This window comes from Penicillium subrubescens (assembly GCF_028828155.1).
Source record: "Penicillium subrubescens strain IBT 31985 chromosome Unknown utg000007l_segment0_segment0, whole genome shotgun sequence".
In the NCBI taxonomy this organism is placed as follows: domain Eukaryota; kingdom Fungi; phylum Ascomycota; class Eurotiomycetes; order Eurotiales; family Aspergillaceae; genus Penicillium; species Penicillium subrubescens.
In genome coordinates this window covers 2,869,107-2,886,437 of record NW_026643157.1, presented here as the reverse complement: position 1 = coordinate 2,886,437, position 17,331 = coordinate 2,869,107, and the positions used below count along the sequence as shown (strand labels likewise).

Below are 17,331 nucleotides of genomic sequence, written 5' to 3'. Positions count from 1 at the left end.
TGTCTGCTTGCTTCATTTTGTAACCAGTCTTGTGTTGCTTCCCCTACCATGCTTTTGGAGACCGCGTCCCCAATAGCACATATGCGATGTTGACTATGGTGCCAGTTTTGTCTTGCAAATTAATTACCGTTCTTCTGTCGCCAGCGTCGGTCTTGTGAATCATAGATTTGATTAAACGCCAGAATTTTCGAAACTCCTAAGTAGTTGCTAGATGGTATAACATGTATGAATCGCTTTTTTTGCGAGAGACACTTCCTTCAGAATTGTACATCTCATCATTTCTCCCTCCGGGCCTTGGCCTTCTTCGCCTTTGTCAAGCGCTGCTTGGCAGCCGCGAGTTTCCGATCCTGCTTGCTTTCATACCGGAACTGCTTCTTCTTCTTCTTGGGCTTGTCGGCCGTCACTTTCCTCTTTTTGGCGGCCTCGGCTTCTTCCTCCTCCCTCTTCTTCGCAGCTGCCTCTGCCTTGGCCTTGTTCTCTTCCTCGTCCGAGTCTTCTCCCAGAATCGACTTGCGTAGGCCCTCTCTCGAAGAGTCTATCTCCTCCACGGTGACGGTAGTGTACTTGTCTTCGTCGATATATTCGGCCTCGTAGTCAACCGCGGGCGGTTCCTCAATACCCTCCCATTCGTCGTCGCTCTCCTCGTCGGCATTTGTGTCGCTATTATCACTCATGTCCTCCTCCTTGAGACGCTTCAGCTGTAGTTTGTGCTCTTCCATCGCTCGTCTGAATTCTGCTGCTCGCTCTTCACGAAGCTAAACGCGGACAATCGATTAGTGAATGTTGTTGGTTGGCCAAAATCTGGATAAATTCATTTCACACCTTTGCGCGATCCTGTCGCTTCTCTTCTTTCATCCGCTTGATCGCGATCTCCTGCGCATGCTTGATGCGCTGTTGCTTTCGCTTCCGAAATCCAGTCAAGAATTCTTCGCGGGCGGCTGCGTCGAAACTGACTTCTTCGACCTTGGAGGTCTTGCGACGTTTAACGGGTGGACCCATTGTGTAAAAGGATTCAGAGTAAATGGTACAATAAAATCGTTCAAGAGACCCCCAGTGTCTGGTCGTGGGACTGTGTTCTGTCCAACCAGAAAAAAAAGTAGCGTCTCCAAAAGCTCAGACGCCGCAGCGGGCCCGGACTCTGGGCGACCGCCTCCGAGGCCAAGTCGGACCTCCCGTTGGCATCATCATCATCCACCCCAGCGACTCCTCCACAAAGCACAATGCATTTGAGCAGGTTTGGGCTAGTCGCCCTCGGGGCAGCTGCAGTCGATGCCTTCCGTGACACTTCTCCATTCTTCCTTGCATCGACCTCCGAGTAAGCAGCTTGAGTCCGTCTTGAAACTATGGCCAGCTAACCAGCTCCTCCTGCATGTAGGGTCCTAGCGAACTCCGCAAACATCAAGACCAGCGCCTCGCTATTCGGTGATCTTTCTTCTGCTCTTGGAGCTTGCCCGTCAGAATACTATGTCGTCGTCAACCAGCCTGGCGTGCATAGCTCTGACTTCGCGACCCGCAAGTCGGCACCCCGCCTCGGCGCGAAGATGCTAGGCAAGGACAAGTCTATCCGATCGAAGATGAGCGTCAACGAGGTGGCTGGTCTTTTGGAGGTTAAGCAAATCAAGGGCCTTTTGGAGGAGAAGTGCCAGGCCCAGACTACCGTCGTTGACGGCTCTTGTGAGTTGCTACGGCCGGCCCGGCTTCAATGGTGGCGGGTTATAGCTTGGAAACCAGGACTCACAAGGACCAATAGCTGGATCATACCCCTCATACTTTGAGTCCGGTCCTCGGATTATCGACATCGAATTCCCCATGCTCTCGCTTGGTTCGGACCGTGCCGACCAGCTCTCCAACAACGGTACGTGGAGCTTGATTGTCGACGACTAGTCTTCTAATATTCATAGATGGACTGATTGCCGACATCATCGACCGCATTCCTTCCTCCTCCAAGTATACTCTTGTCTATGTCACCTCGCCGAGGGAGTTCCCCGAGACCGACTCAGTCGTCTACGAGACCGAGGATGCCTATCCCGACTCTGTTCGTATGGAACTCAAGCGCGACTACTCCTCCCACTCCTCATACTCTAGCGCGTCGGAGTCGGATCGCCAAACCTCTCTGTTTGACGAATACCAATTCTTTACCCCCGGTTTGTATTCGCTTCCTTATGATTACTCTTTTATCTTGTTCTAACTCCCTGGCAGGACTTTTTATGGGATTCATGGCCACATTCCTCTGCCTGATCATCCTTTATATCGCTATCAGCGCCGTAAGCAGCCTTCGGGTTCCTTATGCTGCATTTGAGAAGGATACTTCCGCTGCTGTGCAGAAAAAGCAGCAGTAACTTTGGACGGGCACTATTTTGGTGGCAGTCGTCGACTCCAAGATAATACCTTGCTCGATGCATGCTACAATTGAATTATTTGCGTCTTTTCGGGGTCAGGGGCACCATTCTTTTGTGTTTATGTATGATACATCACACTGCGATTTTTCTGGTAGAATTCAAGCCATCATCATGTGACACCCCCTCAAGCCGCACGCCTGAGGCCTCAGGCCTCCGGCCTCCGCGTTCAGGCACTTAATTTAGCGCAGTAACTTGGTGTCGTTTAGCTTTCCTCCGTGTTCTCGCTTACCCAAAGAGACCCTTTTCCCCTCTCCGAACCCTCAGACACTCGTTGCTTCCTGTTGGGAGACAGTCATTCGTTTTACCTGGAGATGTCAATGGTGTATCCCTGAATTGGAATCTGTCAAGAGTGTGGAGCCCCACAGATCCTGTCAGGGGAACGGCTTCAACCACGCATTCCGGGCGCTGAAAGAGATTGGCCCCCAATATTTGAGAGCCTTTGACTCGAGTCCAGCTCTCAGGAGTGCGCTGTTAACGATTTGACCGATTCCTGTGTCTCTACACACTCGCTATTGATTGCCAACTACCCCAGCTGACCCGCTGTGGAGAACATCCGATTCCTTTACATATTGACAGAGCGAGCGAGGAAACCAGAACAAGATGAGACTCTCACGGCGCGGGCTCGGGAAGGCCCAGCCGTCATTCATCTTCCTCTTGGTACTGCTGCTCGCCATTACCGCTCGTGTGGCTGCAGAGCCAGCGGATGCGAAGTCGACCTCTACTACAACGGATGCCGCCCAGACCACCACCGCTGATCCCTCCTCCACCACCTCTAGCGTGACCAGCACCTCGTCCTCCTCTTCATCGACATCGACAACGAAGTCCACCTCTAGCACGACTTCTTCCTCGTCTACAACATCTACGACCATGTCAACTACGTCGACGACGTCCTCCTCGTCGACTTCCTCTACTTCCTCCACCTCTAGCACAACATCGTCCGTTTCCACAACAACCGACTCAACATCCTCATCTTCAACCTCTACGTCCGGCCCGGTCGTGACCGTCCCTCCTACCGCAAATGCGCCGTATATGCAGACAACGAATGTCCCGGAGGGTACGGTGTTTATCGCCGTCGGCGCAATCCTAGGGTTGATCGGGCTGGCGGTCCTTGCCTGGCGCGGCATGGTCGCATGGTCTGTGAACCGCTCAGTGCGCCGCGCAGCCCTTGCACAAACCTCCGACAAGAAACGACTGGCGCGACGGGGCGGTGGAAGGAAGCGCTCCCACGGAGTCTATGCGGCTACAGCGGGCAACGATGTATCCCTCGATAAGCTCGGGGCAGCCACTCGCGCAAGCTATAAGCCCTCGAAGCGAGGTCCCAGCACAAACAGCGGCTTGTTCTTTTCGCCAACCGCCGGCGGTGCTGGATCGCATCATAGTCTCAATAACGCGGGTAACCGTGGTTCGAGTTACCTGCCCGCCGGGTACTATGCTGCCGCTGGTACCTCCACGCCAGTAAGGGATGCGAGCGGGTCGCAGACCAACATCTACTCCCCCACTGCTGGTCTCTCCTCGCCCACTGCATTCCATGCAGGATCCTCCCCATCTCTGCCCGCGGTTGGTGGATACCCCGAGATGCCGCACACTCGCCATTCGCATCTCGGCGCTTCCACCAGCTCCCTGAATCTCAGCCAGGCACCGCAGGGTCGTGCACCGAGCGCATATCTCGAGGATCTTTTCGAAAGCCATACATCACCCCGTCATTCCGAATCTGGTCTCGGTCGTCAACCGGACTCTGGTCGGCGATGATCATTAGTCTCAAGTCCATAATGACAAGGATGAGTATGGGCGGCTCATTTCCAACTTTGATCTATTCTTGGTTTCTTTGTGCCATATTTCAAGTTATTTTCTTTTATTACTCTCCGTCTTCGAACGCACTGGCGTTCTTTGGAGCTTTTGGACCCTTTCTGCATTGTTGTGTCTCGTATTTACTTTCCATCTAGGTCAAATTTCATGTTCATAAAGCGAGCTGTGATCTGATAATATAATCCCTTCATCTCCAAATTCCCTCATGGCAGCACAATGAGTACATCCATTGGTTTTTGCCATGATTAGCATGTCTATCCGGGGTTTAAGATCCCGGCATCCTTCTTAATCCAAGCCCTCCATTGAATAGCAGCCTACATTGTCGATGGAAGGACATGGTTGGTGGTATCTCAGCAAGGTGGTACCTACCTTAGGACGGGTTGCCATTCATGTCCAACTCCCATGAATTAGCTGGTTGCATCAATTTCGTCTCCAATGGATGGAGCACAACAGAGTAAATTTAGGGCTTCAAGTGGAGGCCACCCTTGCCTTGGAAGTACGATCGTCGAAGAAGACAAAAGTGATATTGAAAGCTAGTAGAACTTTGCCGAGTACAGCAGATCATCTGGGAAGGAAGATGCCGAGAACGACACTCCGTAAACCCTCTATTGGGTCTCTGCTAGGCTATGTATTCATTCTATCACAGTCATTTCACGTGCGAACATGGAATTGTATCAACCGTGAGTGCTGTCCATGCTTTGAAGTTGATATCTACTTTCCTCTCCGGTTGTTTTCTAGGATACTTGTAGATCCTCTAGATTGTTAGGTTTCACCTCGGGCGTTCGAAAGAGAATTGAACATGTCCATTTCTAAAATAGAAACTTGAAACTCCAGAAGTTCATAAACCAAGCTCTGAGGGTCCCTCTTCAAACCAAGGATCTGTGAGTAGTTCCTTTGCCGTCTGCCTGTCCTCGGGACGCCATTGTAACATCTTCCTCAAGAAGGCCAAGAACATTATTTTCTCTTCCCCTTCGAAATACTTTTCCTCTTCCTCCAGGCCTCTTGCAGGGATTGCCACATCATCGAATTTCCACTTGCCTAAATCATAGTCAGCACTCGATACAGATACGACCAAGAGAACGAACAATGACCTCACCATTTTCGTCAAATCACTCGAGACTTCTCTTGCCACGCTTGATCAAATCCGCAGGGGGTGGTTTCAGAAGCCCAATTACCTCCGCCAAATGTACCCTTGTGAGATAGCTTTTTCTCTCTGGATCCTGACCAGAGAACAAAGAGTGTCCCGGGGATAAATCCCAAGCCTGCCATTCATAATCAGCAATAGGAAACTCATGGACTGTAATAAACAGACTTACCATGTATCCGACATTTCAAATAATTTCAAATATCAATGGCATAGTCCCAATCCGCCTTTATCATTATCTCCGGTGACCTGTAGGCGCCTGGCTGGGCATCGTGGTTGTGTTTCTCCTCCCCGAATACAGCTGCACCAAAGTCAGTCAGCATGGGCATGCCATACTCTCTGGGTTCCCTCCAAGACCGTGATTGGTAGATCGTTCTTCCCCCTACAAATTTCCGGGGCGATGGGTAAGTGTGCTCATCCTCCTCGAACTGCTGCAAGATAGCAGAGTCCGCAATTGACACGAGGATATTATCCGCTTTGATATCTGGTCAGGACAAGAAGCGTTAACAAATCTCACACAGCAAGGCTTTTGCATAATCCCCTACTAGTATGAATAATTTTGCGTTCAGTGTGTACGTAGTCAAGGGCCATGAGGACATTCCACAGAGTTTCTTTCAACAGGTATAGGTCCAGACGGTTATCGGGCCAGCGACTCTGAATCACTGATAGGTTTTCCCACATGGGCTCCAATCCCTCAGCCATTTCAAGCCGAATGCCATGATTCGAGAATGTTTGGTGATTTTCGGGAGGGAAAAAGAGCTGGAGAAGGTGAAGAACCTTTTTTTATTCTCATGGAAGTTTCCTGTCTCATATTCATTTCTTCTTTGTTCCTTGTCTTGGAGGCCGGAGATGACTAGTGTGTCCCAGCCAGCCCTGGAGGCCTGGGAGGTTTCTTTGTCTCTCTACAAAGCCAGTCCGGCCCGAATCCAAGAAAACAAGCCCTCCAATATTGATTGACACGCTCAATGGGGATCTTATTTGTTGAAAGCTTTGTAAATTCTTTAGTCCTTTACTGTTGGGTCACTATCCGAGGCGCCGTTGTATGATCTTACCAAAGATAGCAGCCTCGAGTGTTCAATAAATAACGCCACAACTTCGTGCAGCTTTTTGACCCGTTTCAGCCTTCAAGAAATAACTTATGCTATCTGTTTTATCTCGGATGGATTAGGCAAAACAAATGAATACCGGGGTAGAATTGGAAACCATCCAACTCCAGGCTCCCTGCTGAACCTATAACCATGAAATCTTATAAACGACCCGGAAGTTTCCCTGGACTATTTGCTCTCATCCCATCTTGATTGTTTGATATGCAGAAGTGTGCACGTATATACACGACTTTGTCTACCATCCCACGCGAACTCGATCCAAGATGAGCCGTCCAGGAAGCTTGCAGTCGCCTTCAGCTAAACCATTCTTCTTATTTCGTTCTCACAAACCACCACACTCGCCAGGTTCCTATTCCGATACATCTCGCCAAGAGAAGCAACCAAGAATGGTGATCAAGGTTCATTATCAATCTATTCTCGTCTCTTAGGCCCCGTCAAACATGGACGAGGGACTGCTGGCAACGCCTACCGAAGTTAAGGATACGATTCAAAGAAGTTCAAATAACAACTCACTTGGGATCCTTTGAAGGTCATTACCCGGTTCTATGAATAGGTGTTAGTGGACTCCCTCCTGCGTACCTCTACATAGGTAGGCGGGCCCTATCATATTCTCTTTACATCTACTGTTGGTCCCGAAGAATAGCAAACCACCGTGTATAATTTGTTTGCAAAGGGAGCTTTATACAATTCAAGATCTCACTATTCAAAGTTTGTGCATGGCTTTCATTTCTCTGATATGATATGTCATGAAATCGTGCTAATCCCCACCTGTCAAGTATAGAGAAGAGAAGGAGGAAGTTGAAGATAACTATCTAGCCATATGCCGTTTCCTCCGTCGAGATCACAATCATTAACGTCCAATATTTCTCAAAAATCCCTAACGGGTTTCTTCCGAAGGCTCTTCTGAAAGCTCCGCCACAAAGATCCATGTACTTTTTCAGGGCAAGATTAATCACGTGATCGAACCACCGGCCTAGAAAGCCACTCATTCTAGGCACTTTCTGTCTTTTCCTCTCCCGCCTTCAGTTCTTCTGCCCTGGTTAAAACCACGCACTATTTTCTGAGTATATAGGAGTCTCCCATTCTCTCTTGAACATGATATCTAAACCCAGTACACCGCCCGTGCCCATGTCGACACCTCAAAGTCCTTTGACAGGCTATAGAGTGACATCGCTTGCCCCGGTATTGATTTGGTGTATCAGGTTCATAGATCATTGCCCCATACCCTAGTATGTTATATTGCCGGCTAATAAATTGTTCTAATGATACCTCAGACAAGGGTCTATAAAAAGTTCGGGGGTCGGACGGTCATACCAAGTACTAGATCTAGGAAGACTACACCGACCGTAGTTTTATTTCCTCATGCTGTGATATCAAATATACAAACCCAAAGAAACTGATCAACGTCACTACCCCAAAAAGGCTAAGGCGGGAACCAACTTAGCTATCGATCGGGTATCAAGGCGGAAAAGATACACATAATGAAGGACCTGTCTAGCTTAGTGAAATATACTGCTTTCCACTATCGAGGTTTCAAAAAACATCATGAATAATCCATTGAGGACTGTTTCTAAAAGAATTTCTCTTCAAATGACAAAATCCTCAAATACTTCGCTAGAAAGACCCGTGTAATTATCTCCGTATGTAGCTGAAAGGGGAACAATATTCACCTTATCACCCCCAGCGAGTCATTCGCGATATTGCCAAGCTTACAGTAGATAGCTTTAAGATTGGAGTGAACGTAAAAGAATTGAACCAAAGTGACACATGCGGCCTCGGACTTCATTTCTCTTCCATCCAGACTGCTTGCTCTTCAGCTTATGGAAACCTGCCTTTCATTGTCAGGGGACGGCCTACTGGCGCGTAATAAGCAATACATGGAAGCATTCTAGCATAGCACATCGAGTGCTTTTTAGTAAAGACCAGTTCGTCCTCCGAGTCATATTGTACATGTCATTGAAATTCCGAAGCTCCTAGTGCTAACACCAAGATAAACGGCAAGGAGCTGACAAATCAAACTAAAAAAAAAGAAAGTAATGTACAAAAAAGCGCTAAAGACATGTATGAGAACCTCCGTCACTTCCAGCAAATTAACCTTAACGTGAAACTAAGTAGCCAGCTGAAACGAGCATGCCAAGTCCACGAGCTGATCCTGACACAGGGAAAGAATTGTAAAAGGAAGAATTCCAATACCGGTCAAAGGAGTCTTGAGGATCGAATGTTCAACCAGAAAGAAAGAAAACGAAGAGAGGCATACAAGTGAATGATATGTACTTTCCTTACACCAAGTAAAATGAGAGATCGGGGTCTCGTGTCTATAACTGTTCTAATTGTATTGGATGGGTTGACGTAGGTAAACGTCCGTAGATGATGTGGGAAGCATGTGTTGCTTCCAGAGAGAGGGTGTTGTGGAGGAGTCGACAACTGAAATTCTGTGTCTCATACTCGTTCCAAAATGATGGGTTTGAACGGAACCGCTTCAAAAGAGAAAAATGAGAGCAATGATGTATTGCCCCGTCGCACGGGATGGCGTGGCGGTCTCTGTTTAATCCGCGTCGAATTTGTGGTTGAAGTCGCCAAGCAGAACATCGTCTGGGCCGGGCCCTTGGGTGTTCCGAACTGTTGCACAAAAGAGAGGTGGTCAGCAAATGAGAGAAAGAAACCGGGACCGTGGTGTTCAGTAGATATCCGCCTGGCAAACGGCTCGCTGCAGAAGGTGTGGAACAGCTGAGACTTACTCCATTCAGCTTCGACCCGGAAAAATACCCACATCCAACGACGGGCGACCTCGAGGAACATGAGCAGGAACAAGCCAGATTCAGTTTCAGAAAGCCATGTGAGACCCGGGACCACGCGCCACAGCCATGAGAATCGGAGCGCAAGATCCGCGATGATGACGTAGTGGTACAACCGGTCGGAAGAAAAGTTGCGGTGTCTTCGTAGCCCGTATGGGTGTTCACGGTCTGAGCGATTGGGGGAGAAAAGTGTGAAGTCCCAATCCTTCACGACATCCCACCAAAACGAGTAACTAGAGTTGATAAATGCGGAAATGAATCTGTGAGGTGTATTAGAAGTAGGTTTCATTTTATAGTACAATAACACAGTTGACTTACAAAAGACGCATAATAGTCACCTCGCTGAATCCGTGGAAGTCCAGCGGGCTATAGTTGCGGAGCTTGGCATTCAGGTAGATGACCGGGAAGGCGGTGGAATACTTCAAGGCGTTGGCCAGGTGCTGGGTTCCCTTGCTGATTTCCCGCCGAGATGTCGACCGGCGCGAGCGCATATATTCCGTCAGACACTGACGCAGTCGAATCGCGCTCGGCACGGCGATAATAATCGGCACAACAAAGTCTTTCCCACAGGCACGATTCGGCTTGGATGTTGCAGACAGACCGTCCGTGAAGAACATGCAGAAACTGATATAGAGATCGGCCAACACACGCGCATAACTCGTCAGGGCATCTGCCAGCAGAACATCGCCAAACTTGCCATCCTGTGACTCCGCGAGACCTCCGATAGCGACCCGTTTCAGTGTTAGAAGGAGGCGGATACGGCCTGCCCGGGAAGCCCGGTTGAAGGGCCAGATCAGGATCATGAGGAGGATAATAAAGATCGACTGCGGGATGTAGTCGAAACGACCGACGAGCTCAAACTGGCAGTGCGTGACGATCCAGAAGACGACCAACCACAGGGTGAGGGGGATGGTGAAGATAGTGGCTAGTCGGTAGACGGAGGCATGGTGTGTCCGTTGAGCGGAGGATGGGTATCGGATAAGTGCAGGGACATCCTAGAAGAAGAGAAGCGCTTGTTAGACCTGGGATTGGACATTTCGAGCTGGTTTGAGGTGTTCCGGGCCCCGCGACGTACAATATTGGCCTTGGCCAGAAAGTGTAGGTTGATCGCCCATCCCCAAAACCCTGTCGTTTTGATTAGCCACTGCTGTTCCAGCTTGTATAGAGACCAAGACAAAAACGAGGACAGCCGATCACGTACCAGCAACTAAGAGGGCAGCGACCCGAATAGGGAAGGGGAAGGTCAACCCGAAGCCATCTATTTGCGGCTGTTGATCCGGCCCCATTATTCCATGGATTGATCGGGGAGAGAGGGGAAGTAGGAGGAGGGAGGGATGGTGGAATGGAGGGGCGAGATGACGAGGCTAGACGCAAGACACGAAGACCCCGTGGGGGAGTTGAAAAAGGGAGGAAAAGAATGACTAGGGGTGAGGATCCGGATTTTTCGTGAAGATGGGGACGAAGTTCGTTTGGATGGAGTTGCAACTTTTGGGAGTGGCCGCTTTCAGGCCCCGTTAATAAGCACCGTCTTTGCTCAGGAGTTACGCGCCCTGCGCTGGTCCGCTGGTGCAGGTCGGCAGTGGAGAATAAGATGTGGAATTTCAGTGGATTTTCCAGGGGTCTTTAGTGGTCTTTGAAGGTCTGGAACTCCACCATGTCCGATGGTGTTTCTTCGTTCGGACTGATTTAAATGGGTTTAAGTGGGTTAATTGGGTGACAGGGGGAAAGAGAAAAAGAAAGCCTGGCATTGGGAAGGAAGATTAAACTCTCATAGGTTTAGTGGGCAGCTGCAGAGTTCTATTATTATTAGCAGTCCCCGAACATGATTCGATTTCAATTCCCAAGAGACGACCCGAAGATCTGCTTGCGATCGACAGTCCAGGGGCCGCTTTTCAAGCTGTTCGCGCTGTGCTGGTCGTTCTCTAACAATCTCTACTCGTCTGGTGGAATCCACTATGGCATCATGGTGATCCCTGCACCCACTCACTTACGCAGCGCCCAGCACCAGTGCTTTCATTGAAACATGACCAAACTTGGCTATATAGATGTTACCACTACCGAGCCACCAAAGCATCAAATCATTGACCCTTGATTAGCCACCGGCTGTGTTAAGGGTCTTCTCTTAAACAATAATATTAAGGGGAGTATGAAATATGTAAGCCTTGATATTTTTTAGAATTTCTTCGTCTTATGTAATCGGGACTGCCCGATGCGGTTGGATATCATGTGATCATTCTGGGTCGGCCTTCAGTCCCAGGGTCACCTGATCTCAGCCGAGGCAGTCCGGGGAATGAGCCGAAGCATCGCTCATCGCCGTGGGGAAAGCACCGGGGATGCTTCCCATTGCCCCCATACACAATTTTGATCCTAGCAACACTTCATTATTCACGTACCTGCTCCAATCACTCATACACCTACCACCATGGCCGATGACGACCCCCATTTGTCGCTAGCCACCCCCGACGCCCCCGTCGGCTCAACCGCCTCACACTTCTACCCCTTCGCGACATCCCCAGACATCATCCGCTCCCACGAGAAAGATGCCTACCTCACCAGCGGGCTAGTCCAACAAGCCCAATCCATAGTTCGAGCCCTCCGCGGCGCCCGCTACGCCCACAACCACTCCGACGCCATCAAGCACCTCACCGAGCTCCTCTACTTCTCCCTCACCACCGCTATCGGCAACCGCACCCTCGGCGAAGAATACTGCGACCTCGTCCAGCTGGAAGATGACACCCTCCGCTTGCCCGCTATAACCCGGCGCGTCGGATACATCCTCAGCAGTATACTAGTGCCCTGGTCACTACAGCGATTGCTACCCGCGCTCCGACAGCGCGTGCGCAATAAGCTCGAGCGCAGCATTGCTAAGCAACAACTCCGGGCTGCGCAGCAGGCTGGCCTGCTCAATTTCAATAAATCTCCTTCCGGCGTGGTGAGCAAACAGCCCAAGCCGTTCTTTACGAAACTGCGGATTCAGCAGTATATCCTTGAACACCTTGATTCGATTACATCCGTCTCGCCGATCTATGCGCTTAGCATTGCGACGTTTTATTTCACCGGCTCGTATTACCATCTTTCCAAACGGATTTGGCGTCTACGATACGTGTTCACGAAGAAGATTGAGGAGAACGAGCAACGGATTGGGTACGAGGTGTTGGGCGTGTTGATGGTGTTGCAGATCGCTGTGCAGGGATTCCTGCATGTACGCAAGATTGGCGCGAGCATGAACGAAGATCTAGAAGAGTCTTCAGGGACTGGGGAGAATCGATCGGAAGCTGGGGCGCTCATCCCGTCTATCCAGAACCCCCTTACCGTGCCCCTGCTTCCTGCGTCAACTGCCCGGTACGACCTTGACGAAGATCCCGGTGCAGTGGCGTGGATCCCGGACGGTCAGCAGCGGAAATGTACATTATGCTTGGAGGCGTTTAAGGACCCCAGTGTGACGACTTGTGGACATGTTTTTTGCTGGGTTTGCGTAAGGGATTGGGTGAGGGAAAAGCCCGAGTGTCCGCTTTGTCGGCAGGAAGTGCTACTGTCTAAAGTACTCCCTCTGAGAGGGTAGTCTTGTGTCTTGTTAGCCTTCTTTACTTGTAATACTTGACTTTACATATGTACTAGATGTATATACTTGACCTGGATGAATATATACCCCCACTTTCTCCTACGACGAATACACCTTCGGGCATGCATCTACTTCTACGTATGGTTATCACCTATGGCTTGTTAGCCTTATTCACTTACAATGCTTGACTATACAAGTAGAAAATACCTGTGAAACGACGCCGAAAATAGCTCCTCAACTTTTAGGGCTGCACACGAATACCATCTTTACGGATATAGGAATACTCGTGCGAATACAAAGAAATCAGTTGTATCTGCTCAGTAATATTCAAACTAAGTTCTAACTTGGTAATCAACGAACATAATCTCTTTGAGTAAGGTTTTTGAATCAGCTAGGTAAGTCTGCAACCCTCATTATCCGACTAGTGGCATCGAAATTCTCCTTCATACTTCAATAACGCTCCACACCAGCCAGCTTGAGGAGCCTCTCAGTCCTCTCCGCCTTGGTGATCGGCTCATCTCTCTCCAACGGGTCCGGAACTTCTTCCCCATCAATAGTCTTCGTGGCCTTACCATGAGAAAAGAAGTTCGTATGCGGCCAATGAGTCGTAGTCTCAAAGTTCTCAAAAAGATCGACCTTCAAAGCACGATCCTCCTCAGACATCCACGCCGCAGGTGTGTAAGTCACGTACGCAATCGTCCGAATAAGATCCGAAGTGCCAAACTGGGCCCAATGCATCTGCCTCGAATCCCAAAGGATCAAATCGCCCGGCTCGGCACAGACTTTGATCAATTCGCAACCCCGGGCTTTATACCACTCCAGGTCTTTGTCTTGGAAAGGGTGGAAGTCCTTGTGTTTGGCTGTTCGCCAAGGTGTAGGACCTTGAACTGGGTTTTCGGCGAAGAAATCGTCGAAGAGCTTCGATGATCCTTTCATGACGATCAGGCCGCCGTCATCGGGTCCGGCGTTGGAAAGGTTGACGATTCCTTGGACGCATCGGAGGCCGCCGCGTTCGGGTTGTTGGTCGACGTGTGGCCAGGGTTTGGAGTCGTAGGCGCCGACGATGGATTGAGGAAGTGTGATGTTCACGGTGTCAAAGGAGACAACGAGCTCTTCTGTTTCCCATAGCTTGGCAAAGGGTGAAATGACTCCAGGTTCACTAGGATTTTTTGAAAGGTTAGCTGTTGGTTTATGTTGAGGGGGGATTGGAAGATTGTGCTTTACCATCTGATATCCCACATATACTTCTCATGAGCGGCAGAGAAATGGAGGTACATCCCCCCCTTCCAACTCTGAGGAAGATTCTCCTTTTTCCATGTGGATTTGTCGTTACGATCAAATCCGAGACCAAAAGACTCTAGCCAAGTCAAAGCATCACTCTGATATCCCTGTGCTCGCTCCTTGGGGATAACACCCTTGATGACCACATATCCGTCCCGGAAGAAGTCATTACGCCAGTCCCCATACTGGGTCTGCTGCTTAGACACAACAGCCTCGGGAGTGTCGATGCGGGAGGGGGCCATATTGAGTTCTGTGAGGCTCAAGTTTAATCAAATGGCGTTTTCTAAAACAGAAGCAGCCTCAATAATTATGGCGAGGGACCCAACAGAGGCTTTTTAAGCTGGGTGAACAGAAATGGGCCTGTCAGCCATGATATACCTCAACCTCCACCCTCTGGCCTGGTAGGTCCCCCACAGATCCGAGTTCCTCAGTCATAGATGACCCCAAATTCCCATCTCCCTCCAATCGAAGTTGTCCATCGTTGGTCAGTTGACGTGTGGTGACCAAAACTCACCCGAACTCGTCCGAGCTCGGGCGAGCTCAGCCGCCACTAGTGGATACCCTTCGTACAAAAATGCAAGAACCTGAATAGCAACTTCATCTCCACATTCCGATAGAATCTACAACAGACAACTAGATTTAGTTCGAATGTTGATAAAGCCAATCGGTGTTTGGGATTCACTTGATCCCGTTCAAACCGCGATAAAACAATAGTTGCGCCTTCGACAGTGCCGTGTCGATCAACGCGGCAAGACGCCAACCTCAGGCAAAGCCTTGAATAATTATGAGCCAAAGTGAGAGGTACCGCATCTTACATTATGTTAATATGGCGGTAGATGTTGGAATATAACCAATATCATTTCTCTCATTTTGGGTACTGGGTGACTTATGCTACTTAAAGTCTGAGAAGTCGGCGACATTAAAATAGAAGATTACAAATACCTCGTGACTTTCGAAGGACAGTTATGGTACATGCAACACTGCTATTTCCCCATTTGACTACTCTTAATGCACAGGGGTATTATGTGAAACTATCAAATACCTATGAAGTAGGTCAGGTTGTCAACAATACACCACTAGAAAGTTCCACAACGACTGCTGTCTTGCTTCTAATGGCCTGTTCACTTTGTCGGGTACTTAGGGGCATATTGATGAGAGTCTGAACACCTGGGCCCAGCATAGTGCCAGATAAAGCCTGAATGGCAAATTTTTATACGTTAATCTTTTGCGTGTTAGCTAAAAGACACTATACTAAGCAGATCAGGTCTGCCCTTCACGGAATCAGAATTATCAGAAACCATAAGAATATTAAGAGCCAAATGCCATATCCAACTGACCACACACAAACATTCTCCAAGAGTCAACCTGAAATAAATCCCCCGCCTTCATGAATCGAACCTTCGGCCTTGCTATTCTCTATATACTTCGCCCTTGTTACTACATCGCCGTCCCAGGACACCGAAAAACATCGCCATCCCACCCTAGTGCCGCACCTAATATACAGCACCCTCTTTTTCACCCTCTAACACCGGTTAAATGCTATTAAAGAATAAGAATCAATAAAATAGATTATTATAAGAGAGATTTCTACCAGAAAAATAATATTGCCCAAAAATGCGGAAAACAAAAAAAACTCCCCCCGCCTAGGGGTGTGCCCGGCCGTTTGTGGAGCTCGAAGCGTCAACACTGGCCCAGTATCAATTCTTCTTCTGTTTGCCCAATCCTCCAGGGCACACCAATGGTTCACCAATTTATGGTGGATACCAACTAGGCCATCGGAGGGCCGAGTGATTGTTTGACCTGGAAATCGGTGATAACCCTCCAACTCTCCGATTTAGAGTCTTAGCAAACAAATATTGCCAAAGCATCTGGATAAAACTTGTTATGCTTAGGAAGCGAACACGTATTCTCGAACGCTAAGCATTTCCCTGCAACTTAGCAAAACAGTTAGTGATAGCAAAGGAGTTGAAAAGACACGGCACCGATCATAAACATATAACACTACCCAAGAACCCTGAGGACTTCGTATCAAGATTCAGCTTCAGTTGAGTACCTCCGGGCATATTATTAGTTCTTCATTTTCATACTTGGATGCAATTTCCAAGCACTTGAAGCTCAAAGCTAGGCTGAGATAGCGATAAATAGTTTCTAAATGAATTCACAACGAACCAGTGGGGAACTATGTGCTATACGGGCGAGATTCCGGGCTAATAGACCGCAGTTGGTCGCTAGAAATGCCATCAACTTAGTTTTCGGCTCAGTTCGGGTGAGGTGGATTACCGTCGCCACAACCTCAACAAAACCTCGAATAGGACTCTTGACCATGGAATTTTCCTTCACAACGCACGCGCAGCTCCAGATCTGAGGCCAGGCACTCCACGTCCCGAATGACAAGGACACAAGGTTCTCCGCAACATTCCCCGGCTAGGCTTCCCCACAACAATCCAGTACGAGACAAATTTTAGTATAAATCATGGGGGATCCGGGGAAGTTGGTCAACGAGACATCAATTCCCTGTGCCAAAGAATCTCACAGTGGCATTCCAGGGAGCCTAGTGGCTTCATCTTACATCAGCCATGGATAACAAGGAACCAACTCAGACGATTCACGATGAAGTTACTGCTTCGAAGGCGGAGCATCACAATCCCACCGGAACAGTCACTCTACTCGAAGACGGAGAGATCATCTTGATTCCTACTCCTTCTCCTGACCCACGGGGTAAGGGCTCACGGATACATGTTCATGAGTGTTTTTCTGATTTTGATTCGAATATTGCTAGATCCACTTAATCTCCCCGTTGCTCAGAAATTATTGATCAATATCACTCTTGGATTTTGTAAGTCTTATTCCCTGTGGAAGCCAGGCCGGGATTGTCCGGAATGATCTCAGCAAATTTGATCCTGACAATTTGCAGTTGCCATATTCAGTGTCCTATTGACCTCAGGCATGGGCCCCATTCTCACCGTCATCTCGGCTTACTACGAGGGTGACTCTCGAACCTTGACCTGATGACCTACCCGACATTATTCATGGGAATTGGAAATATCATTGCCATGCCCCTGTTGCAAGGTGAATTTTCTCTAGTCCTCTTTTGCAAATATAGACCCTCTGGTCTTCAAATTCAATACAGGATATAAGCAGTATAATAAGCAACTGATCTCCTAGAACAAAGGTAGCGTCTTTGAATTAATGATCAGCCTCAGGAATGTCTTCTGTAGGGAAAACCTAGGTATATTCC

At 48.9% G+C, this 17,331-nt stretch overlaps 8 protein-coding genes across 8 annotated transcripts; 4 read left to right on the top strand and 4 right to left on the bottom strand.

Moving 5' to 3' along the window:
* Positions 1–275: 275 nt before the first annotated feature.
* On the bottom strand, positions 276–999 carry N7473_010806 (rRNA-processing protein RRP17; the record flags this gene model as incomplete). The annotated part of the gene is made up of 2 exons (XM_057156745.1): positions 276–755; positions 823–999. The coding sequence occupies 2 exons, from the start codon at positions 997–999 to the stop codon at positions 276–278; spliced, it is 657 nt and encodes a 218-aa protein (XP_057005400.1).
* A 221-nt stretch (positions 1,000–1,220) lies between these two features.
* On the top strand, positions 1,221–2,339 carry N7473_010805 (Ac45/VOA1 transmembrane domain-containing protein; the record flags this gene model as incomplete). Its single annotated transcript, XM_057156744.1, has 5 exons — positions 1,221–1,315; positions 1,376–1,674; positions 1,751–1,855; positions 1,902–2,144; positions 2,200–2,339. 5 exons carry the CDS (start codon positions 1,221–1,223, stop codon positions 2,337–2,339), a joined length of 882 nt encoding a protein of 293 aa, XP_057005399.1.
* Positions 2,340–2,999: 660 nt separating this feature from the next.
* N7473_010804 (uncharacterized protein) lies at positions 3,000–4,148 on the top strand (the record flags this gene model as incomplete). The annotated part of the gene is made up of 1 exon (XM_057156743.1): positions 3,000–4,148. One exon carries the CDS (start codon positions 3,000–3,002, stop codon positions 4,146–4,148), a length of 1,149 nt encoding a protein of 382 aa, XP_057005398.1.
* A 1,161-nt stretch (positions 4,149–5,309) lies between these two features.
* N7473_010803 (uncharacterized protein) lies at positions 5,310–6,051 on the bottom strand (the record flags this gene model as incomplete). Its single annotated transcript, XM_057156742.1, has 3 exons — positions 5,310–5,418; positions 5,599–5,833; positions 5,895–6,051. The coding sequence occupies 3 exons, from the start codon at positions 6,049–6,051 to the stop codon at positions 5,310–5,312; spliced, it is 501 nt and encodes a 166-aa protein (XP_057005397.1).
* A 2,330-nt stretch (positions 6,052–8,381) lies between these two features.
* Positions 8,382–10,726, bottom strand: N7473_010802 (EXS domain-containing protein). The gene is made up of 5 exons (XM_057156741.1): positions 10,452–10,726; positions 10,326–10,375; positions 9,569–10,245; positions 9,194–9,510; positions 8,382–9,074 (listed from the first exon to the last, which is right to left on the bottom strand). The coding sequence occupies exons 1-5, from the start codon at positions 10,534–10,536 to the stop codon at positions 9,001–9,003; spliced, it is 1,203 nt and encodes a 400-aa protein (XP_057005396.1). The 5' UTR covers positions 10,537–10,726; the 3' UTR covers positions 8,382–9,000.
* Positions 10,727–11,672: 946 nt separating this feature from the next.
* On the top strand, positions 11,673–12,812 carry pex10 (ubiquitin-protein ligase peroxin 10; the record flags this gene model as incomplete). Its single annotated transcript, XM_057156740.1, has 1 exon — positions 11,673–12,812. One exon carries the CDS (start codon positions 11,673–11,675, stop codon positions 12,810–12,812), a length of 1,140 nt encoding a protein of 379 aa, XP_057005395.1.
* A 450-nt stretch (positions 12,813–13,262) lies between these two features.
* Positions 13,263–14,335, bottom strand: N7473_010800 (uncharacterized protein; the record flags this gene model as incomplete). Its single annotated transcript, XM_057156739.1, has 2 exons — positions 13,263–13,971; positions 14,037–14,335. The coding sequence occupies 2 exons, from the start codon at positions 14,333–14,335 to the stop codon at positions 13,263–13,265; spliced, it is 1,008 nt and encodes a 335-aa protein (XP_057005394.1).
* A 2,334-nt stretch (positions 14,336–16,669) lies between these two features.
* N7473_010799 (uncharacterized protein) lies at positions 16,670–17,102 on the top strand (the record flags this gene model as incomplete). Its single annotated transcript, XM_057156738.1, has 3 exons — positions 16,670–16,811; positions 16,873–16,929; positions 17,008–17,102. The coding sequence occupies 3 exons, from the start codon at positions 16,670–16,672 to the stop codon at positions 17,100–17,102; spliced, it is 294 nt and encodes a 97-aa protein (XP_057005393.1).
* Positions 17,103–17,331: the final 229 nt, after the last annotated feature.

Coding starts and splice junctions, on each gene's coding strand:
- N7473_010802 (XM_057156741.1), bottom strand. CDS start 10,536: ATGGGGCCGGATCAACAGCCGCAAATAGATGGCTTCGGGTTGACCTTC. Junction 9,511..9,568: donor GTGACTATTATGCGTCTTTT/GTAAGTCAACTG, acceptor TACACCTCACAG/ATTCATTTCCGCATTTATCA. Junction 9,075..9,193: donor CCGGGTCGAAGCTGAATGGA/GTAAGTCTCAGC, acceptor TTTGTGCAACAG/TTCGGAACACCCAAGGGCCC.